Below are 15,430 nucleotides of genomic sequence, written 5' to 3' on the forward strand. Positions count from 1 at the left end.
ATAGAGTGTTTAAAGCACTTCAAATGCTCATTTTAGCTAATTTAAGACTAATTTACTTCTCCATATGCTTGCAATAGATATATGTACATATATATAGATAGATACTATATGACAAAATAAGGCAAACAATAGTCTGAAACAGTGAAACACATGAAACAGTGTCCATCAGTAGAAGGTTACAAGCACAACTACTTTTGCAGAACTGTGTAAGAGAACAATGTACATAGGCGTTTGTACCGGAGGTGTTTGACAAATGATGCTGCATATCAAGTAATTCCACCAAGCGATGCGTGGTTAATGAAAATGCAAATTGGTAGTTGATGTTGTTAATTCCCCAAAGCCAGCACCCAGTCCCACAGATAAACAGCATTAATGATGTTTTAATTGCAAAAGTTGATATAAATGTAGCTAGTGGCAGGCTGTAACAATGAGTCGGAGTGTTTTTGATATCGTCTGCATTGTCGCCACAGACTTAGTAATGAAGTAGGATTGTCAAGGCTATGCTTTATGCTGCCAAAAAGTTCCCTCAGTGAGATTTTATTTGCATAATTTCCTAATGAGACACTCTGTGTTGACAGACGCAATTGTGTGTGTCTGTCTGTCTGTCTGTCTTTGTGTTGCAAAGGAGATGAAGGACCTAGACTGCTCTCATTTCCCCATTATTCTCTCTGTATATGTAAAACAGGAGTGTCTGTGATCGCTGTGTTATTTTATGTGGACACGCTTGCACACAGAGGGGCTCGGGGGAAATGTCTAGGTCACCGACCTGAAATGAGCTGAGCCTCTTGCTGAAAATGGTACACACAGAAATGTAGTAACGACCCAGAAAGTTATCTGCGCTGTGGTACCTGGTGAGAAAGTGCTGTTAGGTTTATTTCAGGGAAATGTAGCTGAGTTCTATTTTGGTCAGCATGCTGTGTACTGAGATTAAATGCTGTTGTGATTTATGACTTCAAACTTTTGGGTAGCAAGTGGTTTCACATGTAGGTTTGACAGATAGTGAGTGGGAGATTCCAAATTTAGCAGCTCAGGCACAAAGTATAGTTGTATGTATAGTATGTTGCTGAGAGGACAAAAAGGGTAACTTTGAATCTTTTATCAGTTTGACCAAATTAGGGAAATAGTCAGCAGTAGTATTTTAAAAATAATCCTCAATGCTTCTCCTTCCCCTATTCATACAAACACTCATCCACCAATTGTGGCTCAGTGTCCTGGCCAAGGGCACTTTGGCATGTGGAGGATTTAAGAAAAACTTGCTCTTTCACCTGAATAGTTGAGGGATTTTCTACTTTCAGGAGGGAGTTATCATACTGTTTAGCCCTGACTTGTCAAAAGGAAAAGAAAGTCAAGCATAAGTCACATATGCTGACCAGTGGGAGAAAGAAAAGGGAGGCAAACCAATACAAATAGTGCTAGTAATCATAAAGAGCATTTATAAATTTCAAAATGCAGTTTTTCCCCAGAACACCTGCTCCATTATAATCCCAACAAGTAACAACCGTGTGATGCTGTTGGCCTGCAGCTATGTAATTAACTTTTGTCTTTGCTGTTGGATTGTGTTATTCACTATGATTATGATTGATGGTCATTTTCTATTTGCTCTTCCAGAGGAGATTTTCCAGTCCCACATTGCCCATTGGTGGTCTCCAGATGGTGCCAGGTTAGCATACGCCACCATCAATGACACCTTGGTGCCCAGGATGGAGCTGCCAATGTTTACAGGCTCACCCTACCCAATAGGGAAAGAGTACCATTACCCTAAGGTATACTTTTTCCTTCTTTAAACATCTGTACTGATGCAGATAGTTTAAATTATAGAAATAGAATGGTTTAAGCAAAGTGTTTTTATGTTTTGCTTTGTTTTTTTATGGGATATTATGCTCAGTTACTCACTTTGTTTTCATTCTGATCAGGCTGGAGAGGAAAATCCAGTCATCACTCTTTATGTCGTGAACCTTAACGGCCCTCTGCACACCATTGAAATGAGGAGGCCTGATGATCCCAGGATAGGGTGAGTCATCCAAAACTATCAAACAGTCTACCTCTGTGCTCAGTCAACCGATGCACATTTTACACATCGTAGATTTGGCTCAGATTTGCAGTCACATAAAACCGGTGGAAAATCATTGGCTTTTTTTTTTTTGGCATATCTGTACAAACAGTCAAGATGTGATTGCAGGACAGACTTTAAGCTTCAGTTAAAGAGGGTTTATAACTTTTGTAGGATTTAGAGTATTTAGAGTCCCCAGTTCAGATAAATATTTTTTAATGAATCATTAATTATGTATATTATGTAAATCAGTAACAACAATAACTTAAAATGTAAAGTAAAACAAGTAAAGGTTAAAAATACATCTAATCAGGGACTTGTAACTGATGTAAGTGGCTTCCCTGCCGACCCATCCAGTGTCCAAATATGGAGATTTATACCTTTCCTGTACATGGATGAAAAATGAGGATGAAAAAATTTTTTATGTTCAGAATCACAAATCTGTAGATCAACAGAAAAGTCCTAAATATGAGTTGTATATACATGTGTTATCATAGGTGATGCAAAGCAATATGGATTTTTGGATAATAAAATATTTTTGAATACAGTATATTACAGAGTCATAGTGGGTATTTTTATTATATGATATGCTGCACAGACTGGGGAATTTCTGTCCCCAGTGATGCATTTTTCCTTAATAGGGTGTTGTGTTTAAGTTTAATGCCTCTATTTAGTCTCTTCATATTTACAGCCTATTTTTCCACCTCTTTATACACTGCTTGATTTCTCTGTGTTCAGATGCAACCACTTTTTCCATCATCTTATTTTTACCCGCATTGCAGCTGATACCAACGATAATAAATGCTAAATATGCTTTCTGTTTGCCAGTGAGTACTATGTGACCATGGTGAAATGGGCCACCACCACCAAACTAGCCATTAATTGGCTGAACAGAGCACAGAACATCTCAATCCTCACACTATGTCAGGCTACAACGGGAGTCTGCACTAAGGTGAGCACAGTGTGCATGGCACATGTGCCGCAAGTATGAAAGGCTGTTTCTTTATCCCAACTGAAGTCTGTTTATCTGTTTCCACAGAAACACGAAGATGAAAGTGAAGGGTGGCTCCACAGGCAGGTGAGAATGATAATACACACGTGTGTGTAAGGTAGATTTAGAGTATTAAGGCACTGAGGTACTTATCCTTTCCTTTGTAGCAGTCATTAAATTATAGCCACTGTTTACTTGCTTTGTTGCCTGGCATTTCTTGCCTGACGACATGCACAGTCATTAAATTCAAGCTTTAAATTTAACATGGCTTTGTTCCAAGCAGTGTATGCTGTCTTTTTAAATTATAATGCGGGAATGCCAGTATAATTACTGCATTAAGCAGCCTGCGTATTTAGTTGTCTGTAGCAGTCTTTATTTTATGTCTTGTTAAGTGAAAACACTTAGATCAACCCTCTCTGTGTATTCAGAATGAGAAGCCGCTCTTTTCCAAAGATGGTCTGAAGCTGTTCTTCACACGGGCCATTCCTCAAGGAGGCAGGGGCAAATTCTTTCACATCTCCATGTCCATCTCCCAGGTGAGAGAATATTTGTATGCCAAGTATTTGCATCACTAACATGAAGTTAACTTGGAACTGATGAACCTTTCATATCAAACTTTCAAAAAGTGTGGCCCATATTAATGAAAAATTGTTTGAAAGACATTTTGCATACATAATTCCTTCTAGATGATTATTTGCAGCAGTTTCTGTCACCTGTAAATTGCCAAGGTGGTACATCTGATGTTTTGTACAGTGATTGTAGTGAAATATTTGTCCTGTTCCTGTCACATACAGAAACTGTTGGTGGCATTGGAGGATAACTATCATATTTTTGCTGTTTTTGCTTCTCTACACCCACAGCCCAACATTAGTACAGACACACTGCAATCTATCACATCTGGAGACTGGGATGTCACTCAAGTTCTGGCCTACAACGAGGAGAACCAACTAATGTGAGCATGCACAAACCCCCAAGCCGCCACCAGAACTCAATCATACTAAAAAGCATGTTACCACACATTTGCAACTGGTTACATTTACTCTATACTCACCACCCACTTTGTTAGATACACCTGTTCAACTGCACATTAACGCAAACATCTAATTGGGTTATGTAACCTCAAAAATATCTGCAGAACTTTAAACCAAGCTTTGAATGGCAAAGAAAAATTATTTAGCTTACTTTGACTGTGGCGTGGTTGTTGGTGCCAGGCAGGTTGATCTGTTGATATTTACCCATACTCTCTTCATCTACATTTCTTTGGGTTTACAGAGAATGGTCAAAAAAATGAAAAATATCCAGTTAACAATAGCTCCCTGGGTGAAAATGCCTCGTTGATGCCAGTGGTCAGGATAGAATTCCAAGAGTGCTTTGAGCTGATAGGAAGTCAACAGTAACTCAAGTAACAACTCACCACAACTAAGATATGCAGAAGAGAATCTCTGAATGCACAACACATTGAACCTTGATGGGGTACAGCAGCAGATGACCACACTGAGTGCCACTCCAATAAGCTTAGAATAAACTGAGGTTACAATTCACACCAAAATTGGGCAACAGAAGATTGGAAAACCCAAATGGAATTCACGGTCACCAGATCTGGATCCAGGTATCACCTTTGTGATATAAGAGAACAGGAGATTTGCACTGTGGCATCTGCAGACAAATCTGCAGCAACTGTGTGACGCTATCATGTCAATATGGACCAAAATCTCTAAGAATTTTTCCAGCACCTTGATGAATCTATGTCATTAAGAATTAAGACAGGATTGAAGGCAAAAGGGTGCCCAACCCATAACTTGCAAGGTACGCTTGAAGAGTCTTATGTGGTCATAAATGATAAACAGATAAACAAGGTTAGAAATTCAGCACCATGGACAGAGGCAAGCCCATTGTTTCAGTGGTTTGACAATAAAATCATTCTTCATTTTTATTATAGGTATATATGGTCTTTAGGGCTGAAATATTGGGAAATAGATGCTCTACTGTGCCACCTCAAACAATTCCACACAACAAACTGCCCTGAATGCACACACATAAAAACTGCCTCGAGTCTCCATTGCACCCATGAGGAGTGTGACTCATTCCCATCACTCCCTGATAATTACACTCCCACTGTGATCTGACTAATAATAATAATAATGGATTGGATTGATATAGCGCTTTTCAAGGCACCCAAAGCGCTTTACAATGCCACTATTCATTCACTCTCACATTCACACACTGGTGGAGGCAGCTACGGTTGTAGCCACAGCTGCCCTGGGGCAGACTGACAGAAGCGAGGCTGCCATATCGCGCCATCGGCCCCTCTGGCCAACACCAGTAGGCAAGTAGGGTAAAGTGTCTTGCCCAAGGACACAACGACCAGGACAGAGAGCCCCGGGATCGAACCGGCGACCTTCCGGTTACAGATACGCTTCCCAACCCCCTGAGCCACGGTCGCCCCGGACTAACATGACTTCACATATTTATACCCTCATCCAAACATATATAGACACACAGTTCCTCTTTTTCCCTGAGAGTTGCAGGGATTTGAAAAAATCCCAGCCAAATGGGGGTAAGATTTGTCCTATTTCTGTTCTGGGTTCTTTTATAAAACATCTTTTCTAGTCGGGGTATTACTGGGGTAGTCCCAAAGCTGACTGGGGAACACAGCTCTGCTAAAGTCACAGAGTAGACCAAAAATAACAATTATACATGACTGTCATTCCATTTTTGCGTTTTTTATGTTTACACAGATACTTCTTGAGCACTGAAGATGGTCCAAAGCGAAGGCATCTGTACAGGTATTAGCTGTTCGAACTTACACTGCACTTGAAAAACTAGTGGCTTTGATAGTTGGGAAAAAGTGTTTTTTAGTTTCAATGTTAAAAACAAACACTCATATTTATTTCCATAGTGCGGACACATTTGGTTCATTCAACCGTCGCTGTCTGACCTGCGCCTTGTCCAACAGCTGTGGATATATCAGTGGCTCCTTCAGCCTCAACATGAGCTACTTCCTGCTCAACTGCCAAGGTAGTACCATGTGTGAATTCAGCCTCTGTTTAGCTTATCCACTTAAAGATGTCACACAGGACTCTCTTTTAACAATGAAGTTACAAAGTGCATGAGTGCAAACTTTTAAAATGGGCATTGCTATTTTTATTACATCACAGTGTGCCCTATGTGCAAGGAGACAATGCAATTCTGTGATGATAAATCAGCCATCATATAAATGGCCAATCCTCCAGTTTGCATTTCTTATTTGTTTATACCTTCAGGGACAATACACATTAATCAACATTACTACAAGTGTACCAGTGAGTTTACTAGATTACCACTGGGTAATTTTTCAACTGTTGACCCCTGGCCAGATGTTAAATTAGCCTTTAAAAGCATAAATGAATATTTAAAAGCCTCAAAACAGTAAAAAGCTTTAGAAAGAAGAAGTCGAAAGAGAAGTGCAGGCTGTTAAAATGCAACCACATAATATCCTGTTGTATTACACATGATAAGCATAAGCCAGAGGGTACACATTGGATACAATGTCATATTGTGTCATAATGTTAAGCTTTAAAATTTTGTTTGTTTTGAAGTTTATATGATAATAAATTAGCTACACTTAAGAGAATACACATCCTACACTGCTAGTCATGTATGTGTCCTTTGACTTACTGTAATAATTTAATCACATAAAAGGGATCGCTTTTGTAGTCATTGCTATAGGTGTGTCTGTTGGTTCAAAGTGGTTTCTCTCAGTAATCTGTAGCTTGGTGTACTTGAATGCACATTCAAGTAATGCTTTTATTAAGCTTCAACATCTGTCTGATGTTGAAGCTAAATCATCAGACAGATGTTAAAATCAGGGTCACACCAAATGTGAAAAATCTCCAAGATCAGTTTTTGTAATATGATAAATCGAGTACTATATCTTACGAAAAGGCCTGGAGAAAGATGTACGGGCTTTTTTTTTTTCAATTCGATGGCCTATAAAGTTACATGACATACAAAATTATAATATATATAATATACATTATAAAAAAATATAATTTCATGTGTTTATGTATGTTTTACAGCTTATAGAAGCCAAGGATTTCAGCCAATTCTGCTCCAGTCATATGTGTAAAGACGATAAAACACACCATTTTAGTATATAATGCTAATAGGTCAAAGGTCACAGTCACACAGATTAGGAAAAGGCTTTAGTTTCCACTGGATCATCTCCAAACTTCAAATCATTGTGGAACAAGCACTTTCTTTCAGCTCTTTAAAATATTTTTTTCAGTACAGCAGTGTATGACTTCACCATGACACACAAAGGATTAATATATCACACTAGATTTCCATGTTAACAGTACTGGACCACACAAATGATCTATGAAAACGATGATGTCACGATGGAGATGTCATTATTGAAAATTAATGACATCAGTATAAAATATCAGCGTTTTAGTATAGCCCCTGCCCTTTGGGGGGAGTTGTGCAATAGTGCTCTTGTATTACTTCCTCTTTCTCAGTGATGTACAATAACATGTATACAGTGCGTGTACGATATTAAAACCTGTAATGATATTTTATATACTAATCATATGTTTTGTATGTAAATGTGAGCAACTGTAGCAAAGTCTTTGAAATGAGGTGAAGTATATATAAAACATACAGTACAGTACTTAGAAATTACACTGTAGTAAAAATGTTTCTACCAATTTTCTTTTGGTGAGATGTTGTTGCTAAAATGATTTCATATTTCTGTTGTGTTGCTGGTAGGTAGTTCACCGAAAAGTGACAGCACTGTGGCAAAAACAGAGCCGGTGCTCGGATGACTTTACTTGTCACAATGTCAAAAGCTTCTTTCACCATTAAAAAAAGAGATCCCATATCATTGCACTTCTCCTACCTTTGATCCATTTATTCAATATCAAAAGAAGAGACAATCTTCTCCTGGTGATCAGAGAAATATCAAAATGTCACAGCACTGTTGTCATGCCGCAGCAGAAACTGTGTCTCAGTCTGACTTGAAGCCTGTAGCCTCAATCTTTAATCACTGATGTAACACTTCAGTGTCAATACTTGCCAACTGATCACCACTGATCTAAGATCAGACTTGAACCGACCAAAATGCAATCACACCCTTTGTGCTCAACCTCTGACAGTCTCTGACAGTCAATAATCTTGTACCTCATGTATTTGTAGTGCAGTTCTTTCCTTCACAGCCTGCCTGTGATCTCATGTGATGAGATTATAATATCATAATCACAAGGAAAGGGAGTGTAAGGGAGAGAAAAAGGAGCCAGGGAGAGAGTGGCCGGTTTGCTCTTCGACAAATACAACCACAGTGTTCCTCTATTTTATTCTCAATTTGCTAAGTGCATCAATCACTTCATTTGCTGCCCCTCCTCCCTGCAGTCTGAGGTTTTAGGGCTGTGCCTCTGTTTGTGGCCTAGATATGGAAAAGCTATTAGAGCTATTGCATTACATAAACTGAATAAGCAAAGATGTGCTTCTTTGTCTGTCAGACAAATGATCTGGTATCTTTCAGGGTTTTGTTTTGTTTTTTTCTTTTTGTGCATTCACTGAAGGACACTGTGGCATCAGTGTGCATTTGTTAGGAAACATACACTTTTCCCTTGCTATAAACAAATAGTAAATACAGCAACCTATGTATTAATATTATGGTGATTTAAAAATAAATTGTTGTTTTAAACAGTCCATAGTAAGTCAGAATGTCCACATGTCATGGTCAAATATAAAGATACATAGTATTTGAGCTCTGATCTTCTTTTTAGGGCCGGACATCCCGTTTGTGGCTGTTTACAAGACACAGAGAGACACAGAAAGTGAGACACAAGACAGAGAAAGTGAGTATTTCAACCAAGCAGCAGGTCTCCATGTCAAAAAGTATATTTCCTCTAGTGGCTGGCTCCAGAAGCAAGTCATTGCCTTAGCTTCTCATGTTAAAATGTCCAAATTTACAAAGTTAAAAAGTTAATTTTGGTGAAATCAGGGTCACATCAAACGTGGAAAATCTGTAAAAGCTTTTTATTACCCACAGTTTTTTATGGATGATCTTCAAACTTCACAACAATGTCGCCCTTGCTACCTGTCTGTATCCACATTCTTAATAAAGTTTAAATGTGTGAGTTTTAAACTAAAAATCTATTTATTTATTTTTAAAGAAGAATTGTATTTACTTTTGTAGGAGGAAATTAGCTGTACACAAGCTATAATTTTTCGCCTGAATTAGAATTTGAACAGATTTTTGACTCACCTTAGGGGCTAGCCCCTAGTGGCCTTATAAAGAACTCCAGTTTTGACGCTCCTGCTTCCTCTTTCAGCCCTGGAAGCTACCTTTTGACACAAATGAATATTTACAAGCCTGAATGGAATGAAACACATTAGAAATGACCTTCTCTACATTACCATATTTGCTATATTTAACCTGACCTTGTCAAAAGGGGGCAGAAGTGTTTGCAGTGTAGTGCAAAGTGATCACCTTTGCACTGAGTCACTGTTTGTCTACAGGCCAAGTGTGGCATGACAGACGTAATGACATTACTCCTCACAATGGATGTCCTCATTAGATTATAACCTGCCCAACAGCACTATCAGCATACTGTTATTTGATTACTACAGTGTGTATGTGTGTGCCAGTCTTTATCATCTTTAAGTAATGAGATCTCCCCGTCCTGAATATGTTAAAAAACAACTCTGTAAATTTCATTACCATATATTATTCGATGTATTCACCTTCACAACAGCATTTTTGTAAGTGCAATCCATTTTTTTCCTGCCACTCAGTATGCTGCATTTAAAGGCATGTCTTTCTAAGTGACCTGTAGGTCTTTCTAATGTCCTGCTGTAAGCAATGATAGAGACAAGATCACATTAGAATTAGTGTATGAAGTCTCCTCATCTCATTCCAATTTGGCCGTCTTGATTTGGTGCCTGCTTTTACATCTCCTCTACAACATCTATGTTTAGGTTTCATGGGGGGGGGAGATTTTTCTTATCGCCTCTAAAATTTTTATGTAGCACATCTATAAGGAGATTACTCTCTATTCTGCTCCTGTAACAAATCAGTCATTTGAAACATGAGCTGCCTGACAAAAATACTGTAAACTGTTATCTCACATACTCTCTTCAGGTATTGTAGAAGTCTATAAACTGGAGAGCAATGAGAAAGTGAGGCTGACCTTGGAGTCCATGCAGATGCCCATAGTGGAGTACAAGGAGATCAACATGGACGACTATAGTATGTATCAGACCACCAGACTCTTACTGTATAATGGCATATTATTAGGAACTTAATGCTAATGATGGAGTAATACAGAGCTTATTTCACTTCTTTTTATATTAAAAGATGCCACGGAGCTGAGGTAAACTGAGCCAAAAGATGTTTGTCAATCAAAACAAACTGATTCCTGATTAAAAAAGAAAAAAAAACAAACCCATAAAGTTTGAAATATATTTTATTTGTAGACTGTATGTAAAAGATGGACATAGCCATCATGATGGCTGTCTTCATGTTTTGAAGCCAGATGTGAGGAATAAGGGGCAGGTCTGCCTGAGAACCAGACGACACTGAATGCTCATATGGTGACATGAGCTCTAAAACCCTGCTTTAATATTTGTTTAACGCCAGATGAAAAATGTGGGCCCAGATTAAAATCACTCTAAATGGAAAATGATAACTCTAGGGAAATATTCATATAGAAGCGAATGGGAAAATAGCCTTGGACTTGCCCTCTATGAACAGTTTGTTGTATGTATGTGGTTTTAGTCTCCCATTTTGGGTCACACTTTTTTCGTAAATCTCGACCATATCATGTTTCAAAAAGGAATTTCTGTGGCATTTTCCTCTTCATTGTTAATCACAAGTTCTTGTCAAATGAGCAAGCGGTTTGAGAGCCAGACCTGTCACATCAATTTTTCAGCAAGCCATGAAAATGCTCATCTCAAGGCTTCAAAACTGGCCTTCAGAAGCCAACAGGTGATGTCACAGTAGCTGTGTCCATAAGTTATGCTATCTGTGGTTCTTAAGCATATAAAATGGGTTGTTTTCTGTGCTACAGTCATGATCCAGCTTACTTTGAACATGCATTGCTAAGCTAGCAACTGAAGCCATGAAGTCTATTACCTCCGAAAAGATAATAAATTAAGGCATTTTCTCATAGACATCCATACAATTTGACTTAATTTAGCAATCCAAAACTGCGGCACTAACAGCTAGAAAGTTTAGTGCACAGAACCAGGGGTTATGTTTTGTGTTTGTGAAAGAGACCTTAGTTGCTTTTGTGTAACAGTTGTTTGACTTGACATTGCAGCCTTGTCGATGCAGATCCTGAAACCAGCTGGCTTTGTCGAAACGTCACACTACCCTCTGCTCCTGCTTGTGTATGTATCAACAAAAGTGTGTGTCTATTAGAAATGCAGTCTCCACTCCAAGTTATATGAGGACATATCCGTCCATATCAATGCAAACATGCCAAGCAGATAAATTTCTTTGTCCCTGACACCTGCTGGATAATAATTACACTGTGACAAACTGAACCTCCTCTCCACCATTTTTTCATGAGCGTTCCTTTCTTCCAGCCTTGAACTATATTTTTATTCTCCAGGTCAGATCTAGGTTTCTCACCGTTTTAGAAAAAAAAAAAACACCTGTAAAAATGATTTATTAGAAGTTTAAATCATTAGGAATTATTTCACCTCTTCATCACAGTCATAACTTGCAGTTGAAACTCTTACACCATTTAGCAGGCACGCCGTTGATTTTGAGTAAGTTTTTCTATTCCATGTCCCCATTTTTCTCTGTTTTCTGTTCATCTGCTGTTGCTTTTCTTGCGCTGTATAGCTCAAATGTTTAATTTAAAAAATAGACTGCAGAAAATTGGGACATAAGGTTATGCACTTTATTTTCACATGGACACAAAGTTAGGACTGAAATAAGGATCGCATCACTTGTGGTAGCCTCGATTTCACTTCACTGCTCTGCTTGTGGTGCAGCGATGGGACACCTGGTGACCAGATGGTGTCAGAGCAGTTTCACTTGGATTGGGCCACGGTGCTGGTGAGCAGCTTCGGCGCCATCGTGCTGCGTTGTGACGGGCAAGGCAGCGGCTTCCAGGGCACCAACCTGCTGCATCGGATCCAGAAGAAACTGGGCGTGTTTGAGGAGCAGGATCAGAAGGATGCACTTAAGTATGTGGATAAAGTCGTGCTGCTTTATTGAGGAAAACACATTAAACTGTGTAATTTGCAGAAGTCATCTGCCAGATCTTAAAGCCACATTTATTCACACGCACACACACACAAATAAATTTACATTATCATCTGTAAATTCTTCATTAGTTACTGCTATGAAAATATATTTTGCACACACACTGATAGCAGCTGGTCTGGCAGAACTGAAAACGTGCATTTAATGTGCAAGTGTTAAACAAACACTGTGAATTTAATATAGTATAATGGATCGTTTATTGCAAACAGCTGCTAAAACATCTTGTAAGTTAGAGCTACAGCTGCTACTGTGAGACAGTTTTTCTAAAAGTCAAACTGAACCAATGTTTATCTTTGACAGTTTTATTCTAAAGGAGCCCTATGTTGACAAAAACAGAGTCGGAGCATTTGGAAAGGTAAGAATAGTGTCAGTATGTGCATTCTGGGTCCAAAGATTGACCAAAATAGTCCATTCTACACTCAAGTATCTCTGTGTTAACATGCAGTTGTTGTACTTCAGGTGTATGGAGGCTATGTGACCAGCCTGTTGGTCAGCGGTGAGGAATCTCCTGTAAAATGCGGCGCTGTCCTCTCACCCATCACAGATTTTGAATTGTATGGTAAGCTGTGTTTGTTTGCAGCTTTTTGCATTTGAAAAATCACCACTCAACTACGTGTACTAAACAAATGCAGTAACCCTGCATAATCAGTCAGGCTCAGGCAGCACTGACAGAATATTCAGAGGAAAAGGGAAGACAGATTGCAAATCTAGCACCTTTAACCCCACAGCGGGGATATCTTTTCAGGGACTGCGTCACGCAAGTAGGCACTCATGAGTATGATGGTGCAGACAAACCTAGAACTCAATCACATCAGCGCCAGACGAAGTTAACAACACCAGCCTCACCTCGGCTACCCGAGGAATACAATGTGTGAAATGCAGAAGTGCTGTGCACCGAGGGAGTGACAGTACGAGAGACGCAGGGAACAAGGAACGAGGCGCGGTGCTGTTGTAGCTGGAGGCGCACCGAGTCAGGAAAGTGCAAATTAAGGAGGAGCTGGGCGTTGCGGTGTGACTGATTTCCTATCTATTTGATTTCTCTCGCTCTGCCAGAGGCGGTGAGAGACGTGCCATGACACTGGAATTGCCTCAAAACTAAGGAATATGTAGATGGCTGAATATATTTAGACATAGGGATAAAAAACCACCCTCAAACAAAGAGTGATTAATGGAAGATTTGATTTGATCTTAACAACAAAGCTAATAAAAGATAACCGAAGCCTATTTCCCCCTCTAGCTTCTGCATTTTCTGAGAGATACCTTGGACTGCCCAAACCTGACACAAGAGCATACACGGTAAGATTTTATTTTATTTTATTTTTTTCATTTTCTTTCCAGTTGTAATAATTATCAAAATAATCTGCTGAAATGTGTTTTTTAGATGGCAAATTTAGCCCACAGAGCGTCTCAGTTTATGGATAAGAAGTTTCTGATTATCCATCCTACAGCTGACGGTAGGTCAGGAATTATAATCATCTTCATAACTGAATATGTAAAAGATAAACAATAATCTGTCTCATTTGGTTTCTTTAGAAAAAGTCCACTTTCAACATACAGCGAAATTCATTGCCCAGCTCATCAGTGAAAAGGCCAACTACACCCTACAGGTATGCAGTCTTTCTTTTCCTTGTTCAGTCCAACCTCTGGGAGCTTTGTGATCCCAGTGGTGGTCTCGCAGCAGGCAGAGGATTAGCCCTTCACAATGTCTGCCTCACACATAATGAGATTATAAGACCTCCTTGGGCATCCTGCATTAACACCATGATTAATCCCTTTATAACACATTGCTCTGCTGGCGAATGTTCATCAAAGCTCATTACTGACCAACAGACACATTAGTGTGCACAGTATTAATATTAGGTCTCTACTAGTTTATGATGGGTTCAAATAAACACTATCACTTAGTTATTGTCGGTTGAAAAACACTTTGAGCTCTGGTAATATACACTTACTAGATAGTTTATAAGCTTTGCTAATACCAGGTTGGAACCTCTTTTGCCTTCAGAACTATCTTAATTATTCTGGTACAGATTCAAAGTTTTCTCTTCGGTCACGCTCGGTTGATTTTTCTAGTCGGCACACTCATTTCCTCCATTACGCGCTGGCTCCATTACCCGCTGGCTGCTTCCCAAACAAACACACGTGCGGCTTGGCACTTGCGCTGTACGTAACAAGTCACACGACGTGACGCTGCGGCTGTGATTGGTTCGGCTCTGCGCTACTTAATTTGGATTGACTGACTTTTTTTTTTTTTTTTTTTTTTTGAGGACAAGAGCGGCGAGGTCTATCGCGATAGCTTAATTTCTCTATCGAGTAAAAGTTATATCGCGATACATATCGTTATCGTTCTATCGCCCAGCTCTAGTGGCTGCACATCAGTGATGTGAATATCCCATTTCACCACATCCCAAATTCAGTCATTTGAGTACAGCGAACTTTCTGTTGTGTTCAAGAAACCAGTTTGACATGATTTGAGCGAAATGACGTGTTAGTCGGCTGCTATCACAAAGGTAGGCTATGGCATTTAAACAATGCTCAGTGGGTACTAAGGAGCTCAAAGTGTGACAAGAAAATATCCTCCATACCATTACACAACTGCAACAACCTGAACCATGGATGCAAGACAGGATCCATGCTTTTATATTTTACAGGGTATATCAAACAAGAGTCGTCCAGTTTCAAAGTGCTTTAATTCTGCAGCCCTACACCAGTAACAAGCGAAACATGTACTGTTAGAAAGAGGGGATTCACGAGTTTCACATAGTTGCTGGTAGGTAGCAGTGGTTACAGTGAGTCCAAACATGCTCCCAAAAATTTGGGACAAGTTTAACTATCGTATGGACATTTGCCATGCGTGTGGAGGGCGACATATTGAGCACTTGTGAACATTGTAAGTTTTATATGTAAAACTTTATGTTCAGCCATGTATTTAAAAATTTAAACCAAGCTTCTATGTACATTACTTTAAAAGGTATAGCCTTTTATAACCGGATTATTCTTTTGATAACACCCTGTATATGCCATCCCAGTGTTGCAACAGGAAAACTGAAACCTTCATGCTCTGAACACTTGGTGTGGTCTTTAGCTGCTCTAGGTTGGACATGTTGCACATTAAGAGATGCTTTTC

At 39.2% G+C, this 15,430-nt stretch overlaps 1 protein-coding gene across 5 annotated transcripts in view; it reads left to right on the forward strand.

Moving 5' to 3' along the window:
* Positions 1-15,430, forward strand: part of LOC147322253 (A-type potassium channel modulatory protein DPP6-like) — a 270,187-nt gene that overhangs the window by 251,080 nt on the left and 3,677 nt on the right. For all 5 annotated transcript variants that reach the window (XM_086306731.1, XM_086306732.1, XM_086306733.1 and 2 more), the window contains 17 exons: positions 1,609-1,763; positions 1,914-2,011; positions 2,879-3,002; positions 3,090-3,128; positions 3,470-3,577; positions 3,902-3,993; positions 5,780-5,827; positions 5,941-6,059; positions 8,810-8,881; positions 10,168-10,275; positions 11,348-11,417; positions 12,030-12,224; positions 12,604-12,658; positions 12,763-12,862; positions 13,541-13,599; positions 13,685-13,757; positions 13,837-13,910. In XM_086306731.1, the coding sequence (XP_086162857.1) occupies positions 1,609-1,763; positions 1,914-2,011; positions 2,879-3,002; positions 3,090-3,128; positions 3,470-3,577; positions 3,902-3,993; positions 5,780-5,827; positions 5,941-6,059; positions 8,810-8,881; positions 10,168-10,275; positions 11,348-11,417; positions 12,030-12,224; positions 12,604-12,658; positions 12,763-12,862; positions 13,541-13,599; positions 13,685-13,757; positions 13,837-13,910 (1,589 nt within the window). The remainder of the gene's footprint in view (positions 1-1,608; positions 1,764-1,913; positions 2,012-2,878; positions 3,003-3,089; positions 3,129-3,469; positions 3,578-3,901; positions 3,994-5,779; positions 5,828-5,940; positions 6,060-8,809; positions 8,882-10,167; positions 10,276-11,347; positions 11,418-12,029; positions 12,225-12,603; positions 12,659-12,762; positions 12,863-13,540; positions 13,600-13,684; positions 13,758-13,836; positions 13,911-15,430) is intronic.

This window comes from Aulonocara sp. 'chitande type north' Nkhata Bay, linkage group LG9 (assembly GCF_057382095.1).
Source record: "Aulonocara sp. 'chitande type north' Nkhata Bay isolate Kocher_YH1m ecotype deep benthic linkage group LG9, A_spYH_male_GT1.1, whole genome shotgun sequence".
Classification (NCBI taxonomy): Eukaryota; Metazoa; Chordata; class Actinopteri; order Cichliformes; family Cichlidae; genus Aulonocara; species Aulonocara sp. 'chitande type north' Nkhata Bay.